We start from the raw sequence: 12,901 nt of genomic DNA, 5'->3' as shown, positions 1-12,901 counted from the left end.
ATAATTCTTAATTCTGCTTGTTTTGAGGCTCCTAGGTTCTATTCCTGGTCTGCGATGAGCTTAGGTAGGATGGGATTTAGATGCTGTATTTGGCTTCAGCAGCTCAGGCCCAGAGAAGGTGAAAGAAGGTGAAAAGTTTTTCACTCTTCATTGCTAAACCAGCAACACCTGCAAGATAGTGCATGTGTGAAGCCAGCCTTGGAATTAGCTTCGATCCTCCCATGACCATATCTGCCTCTTTGGCAATTCTTGCTGTGTGATCTGGACACTCATTGCTACTGATCACAGGTGAAAAACAATTCCACTTCATCAAGACTCCGAATGGGAGTCAATGCCTTTGGAATTGTATCCTCAGATGAGTTAACACCTTCAGATGAGGAGGGGGAAGAAATGGGAGAAAAATTCTTAGATCTCGATTTTATTCATTAAACTTATATTATTTTCAATAATCGTTCAGAACGTCAACTCAAACGATCATTTAACTAAAACAATGAAATGCCTTTGATGTAAAATCATGAGAGGCTACAGTTTTGATGGTTTCAATGACACATACTGACGTAAAACAAATTCTGACACCACAATATTACAGAAAGCACACATTCAGGGTTTCAGTATGAATGTTGTGCTTTGACTTCAGTGTGGAGAAGGCAAATAGCATTTCGATAGCGCACTACATCAGAAACAAGGTTCTGATTATTAGTTATGGGTCAAACGTGGAAAACAGACATTGTTTACAGTACAATGGTGAGAAAAGGATGTGGCAGTATGTTGAACACATAACATTCTCTGCAGTTTGTGTACCTTGTACTTCAGTGACCTCTTCTCTTCTTTGGACATAAACTGGTTTAGGTTCTTCAACAATTGGCTTCTTAGGAGCAGCTGGGAGTTTAAAGTGCACGATTTTATTAAGATGAGACTTACTCCAATAAAACAGCATAGATGCTTACAAACACCAATCAAGATATGATGAGACACACAAGACAAACAGAACGAGCACACAATAGCATTCCCTGCTGTATAATACTGGTATTATATTCTATTATAATTTGATATGAAAACCACACTATATAAACTTGACAGAACCTTTTTGCCAACAGAACTCAAAATAATTATTTGCCATCTTTGCCACTACTTTTTTTTTCAAAATGCAAGTCAAGTTCTGTTTAAATTGAAATTTGCAAGTATAAATTCACATTTAATTGGAAGCGTTAATAACTGTAAAGATTAAGTTCCGCCCCACCCTCCGCAAGTTACAGTTATGACAGCACAAACAGCACACACAGACTTAAAGCTTAACATAAAACATTACAGTTTTGCAACAGAATAAAACATCACAGAAAAGAAGGACTTTAACAAACAGCACCAGAAGCTGAGTCTGGCTGGAAATTACAAGAAAACAATAAAGAACAGAAAAAGTTTCTCTATAATGCTACAAAGAGAAATTCTGCAGTAAAACTGACAGCATGAAGTTCTTCTGTGTTTGTTTCTATACCTGCAACTATGACGACTTCCTCTTCTCTTTGAACAGTAATTGACTTCCTTTCTTCAACAATTGGCTTCTTACGGATCTGGGGCACTTTAAAGAACATTAGCAATTCAAGATGAGATTCAATTTAAGACAATCCACATCGTTTTTGAAATGATTTGAAAAACACATTGGACAACATGAAGCACAGACATGATGAACAAAACTAACGCAAGGTGACAATCGCTTTTAATCAACCAAATTAAGAACATAAGAACATAAGAATTAGGAGCAGGAGTAGGCCATTCGGCCCCTCGAGCCTGTGCCCCACCATTCGATAAGATCGTGGCTGATCTTCAGACCTAACTCTAATTACCTGCCCTATCCCCATATCCCCTAAGCCCTCTGTTTTTTAAAAATCTATCAGTCTCAGCCTTGAAGATGTTCAAGTACTGAGCATCTACAGCCTTCTGAGGGAGTGAATTCCATAAATTCACTACCCTCTGAGTCAAAAAATGTTTCCTCAACTCTGTTCTAAAAGGCTGACCCTTAATTTTAAGACTGTGACCCCTGGTTATAGATTCTCCTTCCAGGGGAAACAGACCCTCAGTGTCTACTTTATCAGCCCTTTAAGAATCTTATATGTTTCAATAAGATCGCCCCTAATTCTTCTGTACTCTAGAGAATACAGCCCTAGTTTATTCAGCCTATCCTCATAGGTCAGTCCCCTCATCCCAGGAACTAACCGAGTGAATCTACGCTGCACCCCCTCTAGGGCAAGTATGTCCTTTTTTAAATAAGGAGACCAAAACTGGTAATTGTTAAATCCCAAACCAAGTGCTTATAATTCACCATGACTGAAGCATAACTTGCTGGTAATGGAGACCTTTCTGTATTAATATTTCATCATATTAGGATCCTGAGATACTATCAGCCTGAAGGGCGCAAAATATATGCAAGTAGTTCTTGTTGCATCTTATTTTAAATTTACCATCTTCACAATCTTTTTTTTAATTTTCCTTTCCAGCTTAGTTGGATGCAAAACAATCTCATAAATTACTCACAAAGACAAACCAATTTGTGCAACAAGAATTGGATGCTATCAGATGGCAATTGATTGACTATGATTAAAGAAGTTTCATATTTCCACATGATATTACTGAGGCGATGGATGGCTTTGGATGCAGTAATAATGTTCATGTGAAGTCTTTTGTAGAATTTTTTTACCTTTAGCTGGAGCGACCTCCTCCTTTCTTGAGGCAGGAACTGGTTTAGGTTCTTCTTCAGCTGCTTTCACAGGGACCTTGGCCACTTTAAAGAACATCAAAATTTTAAGATGAGATTCGCTCAAAACCTTAATGCATCATTTTCATGATATTTGAATGACAGATCTAGAAACACTAGCCTCACAAGAGACAAAACACACTCTCCTCTAATTTGACGCAATTATCTGAAGGTATGACTTATGCACATCATAACACAATAAATTAAATAAGGCTGAGAAAATATACATACCTTTGAAACTCCTTGAATACATTAGATCGACATAGAAACATGCTAATCTAACAAAACTAACAAGACATTTTTCTTGTATCAGCTCACGATTATTAATTTAAAATGACAATTACTTATCAAGACAATATGTTGTTAGTTCGCACCTGGAAGTGATTTTCTGAACTGGCAGAGCATAAATTTGCCTCTGCCATTCAAACAAAAAAAAAACATGTTCAGATTTGCTCTTAAAACATTGATGTTATACTCAATCAAAGTGAATTCAACCTAATGCCCTTACCACCCAGGGCCAGAGTCAGATGAACTCATTCCATTTTACAGTTACCTACTTCAGAAGCGATCATTGATTGTTCAGGTGAATCCTATGTGTGACCGGCCATGTCAATCAATATCAGACAAAGAAAATCTTTTTTTTTTGAAGAAAAAGGTTTGCTCCCGCCTTCCAAAGTAAAACGACAACAGCGAACCACAACAACAACAATGCACTACATTACAAAAGACAGGTAAGAAAACTGATTTCATAGGTAGAAACGGGAAGGGAAAATCAGCCGTGATCTGATAGGAACAGATAGGAAAACAGAACTAGGCCATTCAGCCGCTCGAGCCTGTTCTGCCATTCTAAGTTAGAATAAGTTGGAAAAAAAAACAAGAATAGATACAAAATACTTCCGATAGACTGGGTGGTTTCCTTTCTAGAAAGTATTTTTGGCAGTGTCACAACATATCGATTGAAAACGTATTGAAATTCTATTAGAGCGATATTAAATAACTATTTTCTACTCATTGGACAACATGCCAAAGTGGCGTTGTGTTCAATGAAACACCATAAGTTCTGCACATATTTTGCTTGCGCTTTAAAGCAATTATTTTTCATATTAAAATATTATTACTATTTCGAGCACAACAAATGACAGAAACACAAATGTGAAAAATAAACCCTGACTCTGAAACACTGCAACAGAACAGAACATGGTGGCGATTAATTTTGCCACAGATAAGAATGAGGGTCTGAACAGAGTTCAAGAGATGACTGAGAAATGTAGTTTTCATTCTCATGTGGGGAACAAACCCATCAATACACTGAATAAGAATAAGGGTTTTATAAAATCTTTCTCTTAGTTTTGTACCTTCAGTTGGAAGAATCTCCTTCTTTCTTGCAACAGTAACTGGTTTCACTTCTTCAGCCACTGGCTTCTTAGGAACCTCGGGCACTTTAAAGAATATGATTGTTTAAGAACAGATCCACTCAAAACGATACAAACAACTTTGTAGACATAAAAGTAATGATCCACACACATAAAACTGCCTCAAGGTGACGCGTTTTAGACAGTAAAACAGACTTGGGAGTGAATAACAAGAATTTTTGGATAACAGATGGAATTAATAAGCACCTTTCAACACTGATACGAAAATGGGTGTAACGCCGCAGGATGTAAGGATTATTTTGAATGGTTTGGTGTTACAAATAATAATCATTTTCCCAAATATCCAAACTTCAAACAAGTCAGCTTCTAAAATTTGGTAAAACATATCATAATGTCCATTGGTTTGGAGATGAATTCTGCCCATGATTATCTTCTTATTCACAGATTTAGTGACCTTTGCAGTTAGTAGGTGAAAATTTATGCAGCACTTTAGCATATTCCAGAATTTAGCATATCCATAAATGCCTCCTTAATTTTGAGACAGTTTTTGTGCAAGTTGTTTTAAGAGCTATAGAAAATCAACTTCAAAGTTCACATTGAATTCAACAATTTGCCAAATGCTGCACCCTTTAAAATGCTTCTTAAATGGAGGAATTCTAAGGCCAGGTGGAAAAGTTTGGTGTCCTAGAATGTGTTCCAATTGAATTCACAGCAAGTCAATAGCCCTATTATATTTTCCCCTTGAAAATATTTTCTTACAACTGCTATTTATGACAACATGAAAGATACACACAGATGAGAATACAAACTTGGGACATCACAACACTGTAACAGAACACAACTTTGATGAATAAAGATGAATAAATGAACAAAAGTAAAAACGATGGCGATTAATTCCACCAAAACAAGAAGTTGAGAGATGAATGAAGAAATGGAGACAGTTTTCATTTCTAAGTAAGAATGTAAGAATGAAGATTTTATAAAATCTCTCTCTTAGTTTTATACCTTCAGTTGGTGGAGACACCTTTCTTCTTGGAACAGTGACAGGTTTCACTTCTTCAGCCACTGGTTTCTTAGGAACCTCCGACACTTTAAAGAATATTATTTGGTTTAGGGAATGATTCACTCAAAAGAAAATAAGGAAAGCTGAACACATACGGTAGTAACATTAAACATCACGGACAAAACCAGCAGAAAACATGACCAGAAGAAGAACCAGAAGCTGAATCTGGACAGAGTTTGAAAGACGATTGTGAAATGTAGACAGTTTTCATTCTAATGATGGGAACGTGTAGCAACACTGACTAAGGATGAAGAGTTTATGAAATGTCTCTCTTAGTTTTGTACCTTCAGTAGGAGGAATCTCTTTTCTTCTTGGAACAGCAACAGGTTTGACTTCTTCAGCCACTGGTTTCTTAGGAACCTCTGGCACTTTAAAGAATATTATTGTTTAAGAAAAGATTCACTCAAGAAAACAGATATAACAGGGGGCGTACAAATATTATCCCACAGTAACATGACGCACATGACAGACCAAACACTGACTGAAGACAACGCACTGTCATAGACCAAAACTATGAATAATATATCAAAGTAAAAAGGTTTATTGTAATGTGTTACAATAAATTGTGTTGTGATAATAATTTGTTCATTCAATCCACAACTGTTTGTGGGAGATTGCTGTGCGCAATTGCCTGCCAAGTTTCCCCTACAAAATATCCAGTCAATTTACTTTACGGTATATCCTGTGAAGGCTTTAAGACATCTCAAAGAAGTAACAAGGCGCTTTATCAAATGCAAGGATTACTATTACTATTGTTGTTATTATTATTAACTGGGCAAAGACTGGGACTCTTCTGTACTCAGAGAATGCACATTTAACCAAGTAATTTTAGAATATTGTTGGTCTCTTTAAAACTAAAGTACATTTTGCAGTTATGTTTTGTTTAAGCATTTCCAAATATAATCCTTCCAAGTTTGTAAATTATAATGACATCGATTATTCCTAGTGGATTTTTAATTCACTGAAACATTATGAGTTTTGATAGTTATCATAAAATGTTACCGTGTTACAATTACTCTTCATCCCAACAGCGACAAAGTAAAACATAAACTCACATATCACAAACACCGTAACAGAACAGAACATCGATGAATAAATATGGTGTTGATTTATTCCAATAGAACTATGACCAAAGAAATGAAGTTTGAGGCTTTCTTCTAAGAAGAATGGGAACCTGTAGCCATAATGGGTAAGAATAAAAGTTTCAGGATGAAGATATTTTAAAATCTCCCATTTGTTTTGTACCTTCAATCGGAGGAATCTCCTTCTTTCTAGGAACAGTAACTGGTTTCACTTCTTCAGCCACTGGTTTCTTAGGAACCTCACGCACTTTAAAGAACATGAGCATTTTAGGGAACGTTTCACTCAAGAAAATACACAGAACATTGAACGCACTAACTAACATTCAATGTCACAGGCAAAACCAACAAAAACACATCAGAAGAAGAACCAGAAGCTAAATCTGGACAGAGTTTGAGAGATGACTGTGAAAAAAGACAGTTTTCATTCTAATGATGGGAACGTGTAGCCAGACTGACTAAGGATGAAGAGTTTATGAAATGTCTCTCTTAGTTTTGTACCTTCAGCAGGAGGAATCTCTTTTCTTCTTGGAACAGTAACAGGTTTGACTTCTTCAGCCACTGGTTTCTTAGGAACCTCACGCACTTTAAAGAACATGAGCATTTTAGGGAATGTTTCACTCAAGAAAATACACAGCACATTGAACACACTAACTAACATTCAATGTCACGAACAAAACAAACAAAAACACATCAGAAGAAGAACCAGAAGCTGAATCTGGACAGAGTTTGAGAGATGATTGTGAAAAAAGACACAGTTTTCTTTCTAATGATGGGAACGTGTAGCCAGACTGACTAAGGATGAAGAGTTTATGAAATGTCTCTCTTAGTTTTGTACCTTCAGCAGGAGGAATCTCTTTTCTTCTTGGAACAGTAACAGGTTTGACTTCTTCAGCCACTGGCTTCTTAGGAACCTCCGGCACTTTAAAGAATATTATTGTTTTAGGGAACGATTCACTCAAGAAAATACACAGAACTCTGAACACAGAGAAGTAGTAAACTCAAAGAAATGTGAATGTGACAGACAAAACTAGTTAAAACATGACACAGTCCTTTGAATCAACAACAAATGGAAGGATTCTTATTTCGTTTGGTATAATTACTCATTTTAAACAAGATCTATGGTTTTGATAATTGAATGTTATTGCTACATTTGTACAGCACCTTTCACGTCAGGAGGACGTCCCAAGGCACTGGACGGTAGGGGAATTAGGATGGAATTCCAACGGATGGGGTCAGAGAGGCTGAAGGCCCAACTGCCAATGGTGGGGTGGTCTGGGCAGTGGAGGTGGAGCAGACCGGAGCCTGATGAGCGGAGGGAGCAGACAGGTCGATATGGAGTTAGCAGGTCACAAAGGTAGGGAGGATCAAGCCCGCGGAGGGCTTTGAAGGTGAGAACAAGGATTTTGAACTCTATCCTCTGAGAAATGGGGAGCCATTGGAGCCGGCTGAGGGTGGGGGTGATGGGGTCACGGAACCTGGTGAGGGAGAGGATACCAGCTGCCATGTTCTGGATGATCTGCAGCTTGTGGAGGGAAGAGTTGGGAAGGCCGACAAGTAGCGAGTTAGCATAGTCGAGCATAGATGTAATGAAGGGTCTCGGTGGCCTGAGGAGAGAGAAGATGGCGGAGGTGGGGGAAGGCAGAGTGGGTCATGGCACGGATGTGGGGTAGAAAGGACAGTTGAGGGTCAAACAGGACACCAAGCTTCTGGACTGGCTCTCTTAGCTGAAAATAATAGGGGTTCTGCTCCACCAAATAATACTAATATTGAACAAATCAAACATTTCCACATACAAGACAGCCACTGTTTAGAACAACGTGAAAAACACACACAAAGATGTAAAACATGAAACTCCAGCATCACTGTGAATAAATAGCGTGATGATTAATTCCACCAGAAGCAGAGTTTGAGGGAAGAGCAAGGTGAATGGGAACAAGCGTTGCATTGCAACAGACTGCCACACTGAAGAAGAATTCAGGTTTTATAAAATCGCTGTTGAGTTTTGTACCTTGAGTCGGAGGAATCTCCTTCCTTCTAGGAACTGCAACGGGTTTAACTTCATCAGCCACTGGCTTCTCAGGAGGCTCGGGCACTTCAAAGACTATTAGTGGTTAAGAAAAGATTGACTCTAGAAAACGCATAAAACTGTGTAGACCTACAGCAACAGCAACTTGCATGCATAGAGCGCCCTTCATGCGGGAAGAGTCTTGAAACATTTAAACACGTAACAAGACACACTAACATGAAACACGCCCACAACACACTAAACTGGTTCAAGATGACACTTTTTTATTTAATATGAGTTAATGACGTGGAATGTTTGTCAATATCCGGGATGAATGCGGCCCCTTCAATGGCGATAAAATATAAATTTGACCGGTATATATATTTTTAAATGTCGTCTCCCCTCTGTGTAAATTCTATTTTTAAAAATTTGCATGGGATGATTCAAATCAATTTGGAATACAGGTATAACAGATTTTTAGCACTTTTGTATCGTGTAAGAGATATGTTAGGAATCAGTAAATGTATGTTCCTTCTTGTAGTGTGAGTTTATTCTGGAATGATCATCCTCTTGGCTAAAACCACCGGTCAGCAAATATACTGATCGTCAGGAAATAAGATACCCCATCTGCTAAAATCACAAACTTTATGGATGTGTGGAGAATTACTTGTTAAAAATTGCTAAGAGGATGTTCCCACAAGTTCCCATACAGTTCCCCTGTGTGTTGAGGCTATTGTTTGTGACGATGTGAAACAACACGCACAGATGTGAAACATACTCCCCAACAACACAACATGGTAACGGAACATCTATGAATAACACACAAGGATTGATTCCACCAGAAGAAGAATCAGAAGCAGAGTCTGGACACAGTTCGAGACGTGAGTGACAGCACAATTTTCAGACAGACGGTGTGAATAGACCACCACACTGAGAAAGAATTAAGATTTTATAAAATCTCTCTCTCTTAGATTTGTACCTTCAGCTGGAGGAGTCTCCTTCCTTCTTGGAACGTAAATGGGTTTGACTTCTTCAGCCACTGGTTTCTTAGGAACTTTAAAGAACATCATTGTTTTAGGAAAAGATTCGGTCAAGAAAATAGAAATACAATCATTTTTTGTGATAACTGTAAATGACAAATCCCTGGGGACATGAAAAACACATACGATGGACAAAGTCGTCATACATACATGAATCAAACATGAACACAATGAGTCAAAACAGAAATACTAGTACATTTTAGGATGAAACTTTGGTTAGTGGCTGGTCAGAGCGGGGGTGTTTTCTACACTGAAGATATCAAATCAAATCCATTTGGTCATGGAAATCTTTGGTAAGGTTTGCTCTCTTTATAAACAAATTAGGTTTATTCGAGTTCACATTTTTTTTACACCATTTTAATTATTATGATGAATCAAGTTGGCTTGTTTTTATTGGGATATATTATTTCTAATGGCTTTGTGTTTAATGAAACATTATGAGTTCCGCAAACATTCAAAGCGTGCAAGTAGATATTCGCTCCTTATCACACACCAACTGAAAATTACGAACATTTCCCTGTACCTGAGTTGTTACGATCTGGAATGCACTGTCTGAAAGGGTGGTGCAAGCAGATTCGATAGTAGGTTTTCGAAAGGGAATTGGGTAGATATTTGAAAAAGAAAAATAAATGCAGGGCAATGGGGTAAGGGCTGGGGAGTGGGATTAATTGGATAGCTCTTTTAAAGAGCTGGCACAGGCACGATGGGCCGAATGGCCTCCTTCTATGCTGTAATACTCTATGATTCACCTTACAATCAATATTCATGGCAACATGAATAATACAAGTTGACATGAAACATAAACTGTATCATCACAACATAGGAACAGAAACCGACATTGAGGAATACAAATGGAGATGATTGATTCCACCAAAATAAAAAGGACATGATGCTGAGTGTGAACAGAATTTGAGATACAATTAGGAAAAATAGACACAGTTTTCATTGTAAATTGGGAACATAACACCACACAAAGTAAGACTGAAGATTTTATAAAATCTCCCTCTTTGTTTGTACCTTCAGTTGGAGATTTCTTCCTTTCTGGAACAGCAGCAGGTTTCACTTCTACAGCTACTGGCTTCTTGGGAACCTCTGGCACTTTAAAGAATATTATTGTTTAAGAAAAGATTCACACAAGAATAGGTGTAACATTGAAGGCACATGAATCAAGATTATCCGGAACGTCACAGGAAAACATATCCAAGACAACATATGAAACTACTTGTCAACATAAACTGTTGTTGTTATCACATTGGTCAGTATCTTGAATTAACCCAGATATTTTACAATAACAGCAATTAACAAAAAAACTTTTGCACGGATTCATTAGAAATTTGTCAACAAATTACATGTCTTTCTGTGTTTTCTTTAACCCCTATATTTTTTCAGTAAATATGATACTAATAAAACATACATTTTAGCAGTTTAATATTATATTAAGAATAATGCAGTGAATGTACAATCATTGGTAAAGTCACTAACTTCGATTTATAAATTTTAATAGCCCAATCCTGCTCTAAGCCTACACCACCAGTCAGTAAATTTCCTAGCGGGAGAGGAGTAATGCCCATAGCCACAGTCACCAATTTAATAGTAACCAGAAAATCACGCAATAAATTGACCAAAAACTTGGCCCATGGAATTGACAGTGTGTTAATTGAAATATGCTAACATTTCTCCCTGTATGTTGCAAGCAATTCACATGACTATGCGAAAGGTATAAACAGATGTAAAACACAAACACACAGGTATCACGACAGAACAGACATCGACGAATGAATACGGTGATGACTAATTCCACCACAACAAGAACCGGAAGCTAAGCCTGGACAGAGTTTCAGAAACAAACAAGAAACATGGACACAGTTTTCATTACAATTGTCGGAACAGACCACTGCGCAATTTTATAAAATCTCCCGTTTTGTACCTTCAGTGGGAGGAGCCTCTTTCCTTCTGGGAACAGTAACTGGTTTCACTTCTTCAGCCACTGGCTTCTTATGAACCTCTGGGACTTTAAAGAATATTATTGTTTAAGAAAAGATTCAGCCATAGCATGGAAGGCACATAAACTAGGATAACAAGAAACATTACAGGAAAACATGCTCAAGACGACACAAGATAAAAAATATCAATTCAAGAAACAAAATCGCTTGTTGTACTGTTACTTTAGACAATCTCTTCAATTATTACAAGGACTGTGTGCACTGATACATTAGAAATTTGATGATAACTTATTGATTCGACAATCATTGGCAAAGTCACCAACTGAGATTTGTTTTTAATGGTCCAATTCAGCTCTAAGCTGACAGAGTATCAGCCTGTAAATTTGCTGGTTGTAGAAACGTCACCAATTTAATGGGCTTCAGAAAATCACTCAATAAATTGACCAAGAACTATCCCTTGGAATTGACAGTCTGTTAACTGAAATATGCTAAACTTTTTCTCTGTTTGTCGCCTAAACACGTAACATTATGAAAGGCAACACAGATGTAAAACACAAACACATGGGTATCACAAAATTGTAACAGAACAAACATCAATGACTAAATATGGTGATGATGAATTCCACCACAACAAGGAGAACCAAAAATTACGTTTGGACACAGTTTGAGAGACAATCATGAAATGTAGACACAGATTCTTACGGTGGGAACAGACCATTGCACTAACAAAGAATGAAGATTTTATAAAATCTCCCAATTAGTTTTGTACCTTCAGTCGGAGGAGACACCTTCCTTCTTGGAACAGTAACAGCTTTCACTTCTTCAATAACTCTCTTCTTAAGAACCTCCGGCACTTTTAAGAATATTAGCATTTTAGGGAACGATTCATTCAAGAAAATACACAGAACGTTGAACACACTAACCAACATAAAATGTCACGGACAAAACCAATAGAAACTGACACCAGAAGAAGGACCAGAAGCTGAGTCTGGACAGAGTTTAAGAGACGACAGTGAAACATAGACACAGTTTTGAATCTAATGATGGGAACGTACAGCCACATTGAGTAAGAATGAAGATTTTATAAAATCTCCCATTTGTTTTGTACCTTCAGTTGGAGGAGACTCCTTCCTTCTAAGATCAGTGGCAAGTTTGACTTCTTCAGCCACTGGCTTCTTAGGAACCTCTGGCACTTTAAAAAAATATTATTATTTTAGAAAAGATTCACATAAGAATATACATAACATTGAAGGCACGTAAACCAAGACAACAAGAAACATCATGAGAAAACCTATATTGTATATGAAAAGCACAAGTGAATGAACAGTAAAATCACTTGTCAACATAAGGTTTCGTTACTCTGAGCAGGATCTGAATTTTACAGGGACGTTTTGCACTGACAAGTTAGATATGTGACGATAAATTACACTATACCACTTGCGGACAGGCCTTCAGCTTTTCTGCCCCTACCCTTTGGAATTCCATCCCAGAATCCCTCCGCATCGCCCCATCCCTTGCCTCCTTCAAGACCCAACTCAAGACCTTTCCCTTTGACTGTGGATTTGGTCACCCACCCTCTCCCCTTGCCCTGGAACCCACTTGGTTCTATCTCCCAGCTGGGATGCATACCCTTGACTGTCTAGCGC

General features: G+C 37.7%; 1 protein-coding gene across 1 annotated transcript in view; it reads right to left on the bottom strand.

Annotated features, from left to right (window-relative positions):
- ttn.1 (titin, tandem duplicate 1) overlaps window positions 1–12,901 on the bottom strand; it is a 227,881-nt gene that overhangs the window by 120,124 nt on the left and 94,856 nt on the right. Inside the window, 15 exon segments of the mRNA XM_042336317.1 lie at window positions 802–879; window positions 1,493–1,576; window positions 2,693–2,776; window positions 4,105–4,188; window positions 5,128–5,211; window positions 5,470–5,553; window positions 6,431–6,514; window positions 6,766–6,849; window positions 7,103–7,186; window positions 8,276–8,368; window positions 9,252–9,326; window positions 10,330–10,410; window positions 11,240–11,323; window positions 12,025–12,108; window positions 12,364–12,447. Coding sequence (XP_042192251.1) covers window positions 802–879; window positions 1,493–1,576; window positions 2,693–2,776; window positions 4,105–4,188; window positions 5,128–5,211; window positions 5,470–5,553; window positions 6,431–6,514; window positions 6,766–6,849; window positions 7,103–7,186; window positions 8,276–8,368; window positions 9,252–9,326; window positions 10,330–10,410; window positions 11,240–11,323; window positions 12,025–12,108; window positions 12,364–12,447 — 1,251 coding nt within the window.

Source organism: Callorhinchus milii, unplaced genomic scaffold, assembly GCF_018977255.1.
Source record: "Callorhinchus milii isolate IMCB2004 unplaced genomic scaffold, IMCB_Cmil_1.0 Scaffold6, whole genome shotgun sequence".
Lineage (NCBI taxonomy): Eukaryota > Metazoa > Chordata > Chondrichthyes > Chimaeriformes > Callorhinchidae > Callorhinchus > Callorhinchus milii.
This window is presented reverse-complemented; position numbering and strand designations above follow the sequence as displayed.